Source organism: Lontra canadensis, unplaced genomic scaffold (assembly GCF_010015895.1).
Source record: "Lontra canadensis isolate GAN:19392208 unplaced genomic scaffold, GSC_riverotter_1.0 scaffold147, whole genome shotgun sequence".
Lineage (NCBI taxonomy): Eukaryota > Metazoa > Chordata > Mammalia > Carnivora > Mustelidae > Lontra > Lontra canadensis.
In genome coordinates, this window is record NW_022631141.1 from 1465451 (window position 1) to 1471450 (window position 6000).

At 38.5% G+C, this 6000-nt stretch overlaps 1 protein-coding gene across 1 annotated transcript in view; it reads left to right on the forward strand.

Moving 5' to 3' along the window:
- The window catches only part of DYNC2H1 (dynein cytoplasmic 2 heavy chain 1), a 274850-nt gene extending 269564 nt beyond the window's left edge, over positions 1 to 5286 (forward strand). Inside the window, exon 90 of the mRNA XM_032844099.1 lies at positions 5094 to 5286. Within this exon, the coding sequence (XP_032699990.1) occupies positions 5094 to 5252 (159 nt within the window). The 3' untranslated portion in view covers positions 5253 to 5286. The remainder of the gene's footprint in view (positions 1 to 5093) is intronic.
- Positions 5287 to 6000: the final 714 nt, after the last annotated feature.

Genomic DNA, 6000 nt, shown 5'->3' on the forward strand with positions numbered 1-6000 from the left:
ATAAAATCCCTTTCTAGAGAAATAAGAGAACCAAAATCTTACCAAGCTGAAATAAAAAAAAAAAAAAACAATGAGGTACAATAAAAAATGGAGGCTCTTACTGCTAGGATAAATGAGGGAGAAGAGAGAACTAGTGATATAGAAGACCAAATGACAGAATAAAGAAGCTGAGCAAAAGAGAGACAAACAACTACTGGACCACGAGGGGAGAATTCGAGAGATAAGTGATACTATAAGATGAAACAATATTAGAATAATTGGGATTCCAGAAGGAGAAGAAAAACAGAGAGGGACGAAAGGTATATTGGAGCAAATTATAGTTGAGAATTTCCCTAATATGGCAAAGAGAACAAGCATCAAAATCCAGGAGGCACAGAGAACTCCCCTCAGAATAATTAAAAATAGGTCCACACCCCATCATCTAATAGTAAAACTTACAAGTCTTAGTGACAAAGAGAAAATCCTGAAAGCAGCCCAGGAAAAGAAGTCTGTAACATACAATGGTAAAAATATTAGATTGGCAGCAGACTTATCCACAGAGACCTGGCAGGCCAGAAAGAGCTGGCATGATATATTCAGAGCACTAAACGAGAAAAACATGCAGCCAAGAATACTATATCCAGCTAGGCTATCATTGAAAATAGAAGGAGAGATAAAAAGCTTCCAGGACAAACAAAAATTAAAAGAATCTGCAAACACCAAACCAGCCCTTACAGGAAATATCGAAAGGGGTCTTCGAAGCAAAGAGAGAGCCTAAACGTAAAATACCAGAAAGGAACAGAAACAATATACAGTAACAGTCACCTTACAGGCAATACAGTGGGACTAAATTCATATCTTTTACTAGTTACCCTGTATGTAAATGGACTAAATGCCCCAATCAAAAGACATAGGGTATCAGACTGGATAGAGAAACAAGACCCATCAATATGCTATCTACAAGAAACTTCATTTTAGACCCAAAGACACCATCAGAGTTAAAGTGAGGGGGTAGAAAACAATTTACCATGCTAATGGACATCAAAAGAAAGCTGGGGTGGCAATCCTTAGATCAATTAGATTTTAAGTCAAAGACTATAATAAGAGATGAGGAAGGACACTATATCATTCTCAAAGGGTCTATCCAACAAGAAGATCTAACATTTTTAAATATCTATGCCCCTAACATGGGAGCAGCCAACTATATAAACCAATGAATAACAAATCAAAGAAACACATCAACAATAATACAACAATAGTAGGGTACTTTTACACCCCCCACTGATATGGGCAGATCATCTAAGCTAAAGATTAACAAGGAAATAAACACTTTAAATGAAACACTAGACCAGATGGACATCCCTGATATATTCAGAACATTCCATCCCAAAGCAACAGAATACACATTCTTCTCTAGTGCACATGGAACATTCTCCAGAATAGATCACATCCTGGGTCACAAGTCAGGTCTAAACCAGTACCAAAAGATTGAGATCATTCTCTGCATATATTCAGACCACAATGCTCTGAAACTAGAACTCAGTCACAAGAGGGAAGTTGGAAAGAACTCAAATACATGGAGGCTAAAGAGCATCCTACCGAAGAATAAATAGATCAACCAAGAAATTAAAGAAGAACTGAAAAAAATCATGGAAAGAAATGAAAATGAAAACACAACTGTTCAAAATCTGCAGGCCACAGCAAAGGCAGTTGTGAGAGGAAAGTATATAGCAATAGAAGCCTTTCTCAAGAAATTAGAAAGGTCTCAAGTATACAACCTAACCCTACACCTAAAGGAGCTGGAGAAGGAACAACAAAGAAAGCCTAAACCCAGGAGGAGAAGAGAAATCATAACGATCAGAACTGAAATCAATGAAATAGAAATCAAAAGAACAGTAGAAAAAAATCAATGAAACTAGGAGCTGGTTTTTTGAAAGAATGAATAAGATTGATAAGCCTCTGGCCAGACTTACCAAAAGATAAGAGAAAGGACCCAAATAAATAAAATCATGAATGAAAGAGGAGAGATCACAACCAACACCAAAGAAATACAAACAATTATAAGAACATATTATGAGCAACTATATGCCAGCAAATTTGACAATCTGGAAGAAATGGATGAATTCTTAGAGACATATAAACTACCACAACTGAACCAGGAAGAAATAGATAACCTGAACAGACCCATTACCAATAAGGAGATTGAAGCAGTCATCAAAAATCTCCCAACAAACAAGAGCCCAGGGACAGATGGCTTCCCAGGAGAATTCTACCAAACATTTAAAGAAGTCTTAATTCCTATTCTCCTGAAACTGTTCCAAAAAATAGAAAGGGAAGGAAACCTTCCAAACTCATTTTATGAAGCCAGCATTATCCCGATCCCAAAACCAGACAAAGACCCCACCAAAAAGGAGAGTTACAGACCAATATTCTTGATGAACATGGATGGAAAAATTCTCACCAAGATACTAGCCATTAGGATCCACAATACATTAAAAAGATTATTCACCACGATCAAGTGGGATTTATTCCTAGGCTGCAAGGTTGGTTCAACATCCGCAAATCAACCATTGTGATACTATACATTAATAAAAGAAAGAACAAGAGCCACATGATACTCTCAGTAGATGCTGCATAAGCATTTGACAAAGTACAGCATCCTCATCACAGTGTAGGGACAAAGGGTACATACCTCAATATCATCAAAGCCATCTATGAAAAACTCACAGCGAATATCATTCTCAATGGAGAAAAATTGAGAGCTTTTCCCCTAAGGTCAGGAACACAGCAGGGAAGTCCGCTATCACCACTGCTGTTCCACATAGGACTAGAAGTCCTAGCCTGGGCAGCCAGACAATAAAAGAAATAAAAGGTATCCAAATCGGCAAAGAAGAAGTCAAACTCTTTGCAGATGATATGATACTTTATGTGGAAAACCCAAGACTCCACTCCAAAACTGCTAGAACTCATACAGGAATTCAGTGAAGTGTGAGGGTATTAAATCAGTGCTCAGAAACCAGTTGCATTTCTATATACCAACAGCAAGACAAAGGAAAGAGAAATTAAGGAATCGATCCCATTTATAATTGCACCCCAAACCATAAGATACCTAGGAGTAAACCTAGCCAAAGAGGCAAAGAACCTGTACTCAGAAAACTATAAAGTACTCATGAAAGAAATTGAGGAAGACACAAAGAAATGGAAAAATGTTACACGCTCCTGGATTGGAAGAACAAATATTGTGAAAATGTCTATGCTACCTAAATCAATCTACTCACTTAACGCAATCCCTATCAAAATACCATCAAATTTTTTCAAAGAAATGGAACAAATAATCTTAAAATGTATATGTAACCAGAAAAGACCCCAAATAGCAAGGAATGTTGAAAAAGGAAGCTGAAGTTGATGACATCACAATTCCAGACTTCAAGCTCTATTACAAAGCTGTAATCATCAGGAGAGTATGGTACTGGCAAAAAACCAGACACATAGGTCAATGGAACAGAATAGAGAGCCCAGGAATGGACCCTCAACTCTATGGTCAACTAATCTTCGACAAAGCAGGAAAGAATGTCCAGTGGAAAAAAGTCTCTTCAACAAATGGTGTTGGGAAAATTGGACAGCCACATGCAGAAGAACGAAACTGGACCATTTCCTTATACCACACACAAAAATAGACTCAAAATGGATGAAACACCTCAATGTGAGACAGGAAACCATCAAAATCCTTGAGAACAGAAGCAGCAACCTCTTCAACCTCAGCCGCAGCAACTTCTTCCTAGTAACGTTGCCAAAGGCAAGGGAAGCAAGGGCAAAAATGAACTATTAGGACTTCATCAAGATCAGAAGGTTTTGCACAGCAAAGGAAACAGTCAACAAAACCAAAAGACAACTGACCAAATGGGAGAAGATATTCACAAATGACATATCAGATAAAGGACTAGTATCCAAAATCTGTAATGAACTTATCAAACTCAACACCCAATCAAGAAATGGGCAGAGGACATGAACAGACATTTCTGCAAAGAAGACATCCAGATGACCAACAGACACATAAAAAAGTGCTCCATATCACTTGGCATCAGGGAAATACAAATCAAAACCACAATGAGATCCCACCTCACACCAGTCAGAATGGCTAAAATTAAGTCAGGAAATGACAGGTGTTGGCAAAGATGCGGAGAAAGGGGAACGCTCCTATATTGTTGGTGGGAATGCCAGCTGGTGCAGCCACTCTGGGAAACAGCATGGAGGTTCCTCAAAAAGTTGAAAATAGAGTTTCCCTATGACCCAGCAATCGCCCTACTGGGTATTTACCCTAAAGATACAAATGTAGTGATCTGAAGGGGCGTGTGCACCCTAATGTTTATAGAAGCAATGTCCACAATAGCCAAACTATGGAAAGGACCTAGATGTCCATCAACAGATGAATGGATAAAGAAGATGTGGTATATATACACAATGTAATACTATGCAGCCATCAATAGATATGAAATCTTGCCATTTGCAACGACGTGGATGGAACTAGAGGGTATTATGCTGAGCGAAATAAGTCAATCGGAGAAAGACAATGATCATATGATCTCTCTGATATGAGGAATTTGAGAGGCTGCATGGGGTGTTGTGGGGGTCAAGGAAGGAAAAAATGAAACAAGGTGGGATCAGGAGGGAGAAAAACTGTAAGAGACTCTTAGTCTCACAAAAGAGAGAGTTGCTGGGGGGGTTGGGGGAGGAATAGGGTGGTTGGGTGATGGACATTGGGGAGGGTATGTGCTATGGTGAGTGCTGTGAAATGTGTAAGACTGATGATTCACAGACCTGTACCCCTGGGGCAAATAAGACATTATATGTTAATAAACATAATTTAAAAATAAATCGAGAAAAAGAAAATATTTAGAGAGGAAGGGTTTGGATGTGTAGAACGGTCTTCACCATGCTCCCGATTCAAGTTTCAGGGACCACGAATGCTGCACAGCTGGCTGGCAGTTGATTGATCACAGCTGGACTGTGGGGTTAACTCGTTAGTCCTTATTTAAAACATTGCAGAATTAACTACTCAGTCTTACCATTGGGGAGCGTTGAGTTCATCATTGGTTGTCTGTCTCTCTCTGCAGGGTGCATATGGGCCGTACTCCCCCGACGAGTGCATCTCTCTGCCCGTGTACACGAGCCCCGAGAGGGACCGTGTCGTAGCCAACATCGACGTCCCGTGTGGTGGCAACCAAGACCAGTGGATTCAGTGTGGAGCGGCTTTGTTTCTGAAAAATCAGTAGAGTCTTAGGATAATAAAAGCTGTTTCAGCAAAAAGAACCATTTGCTACTTCAACTTTAAATCAACATGTGCTCAGTCTGCATTTAAACTGTTAGTTCAAAAACTGTCCCCTGGTCGCCCACTATGTGTTCCTGATCTCACTGGGTTTTTATTTTCATGGGTCATGACAGCACGTGCAACTTGAAAAGTAGTAATTCATAGGGTCCATGCTAAAATGCTGAATTCCCTTGAGAACATTAAATATTTTTGTGAGGCAAGTTCATGTTTCCAGTGGCTCAAAAAATTTAATGTTCCTTATAGCTAAGGAATATATATATATATATTCCATATATAATATGTTCCTTATATCTAAGGAATCAGTAATTTTTGTGGCTATTTTTTGGTATTGTAACTTTATATCAATTAATAAAATATAAGACCGTTAATTTTTTCAGTCATATATGGGTTTAGATTTGTGTTCTTTTTAAACACTTAAAAATATATTCTATTTTGGTTAAAATATACAGCATCTCCAAGTCATCCAAAAGACATGGGGAATAACAACATAGAAACCAGGGTAAGAATTTTACAGATGGAATCATTAAACAATGAGGGGTTATCATTTCTCATGTAGCTGACTTTTTTTTACCATCTGTTTCCATGAAACAGTGAAATTCTACAATGGCTGGAAGCTTAAATAAATATATGTTGTGGCTTTGCAGTTTCTGAGCGATTGGAATTGGGTTCAGAAATCTTAACTACTTACTGTC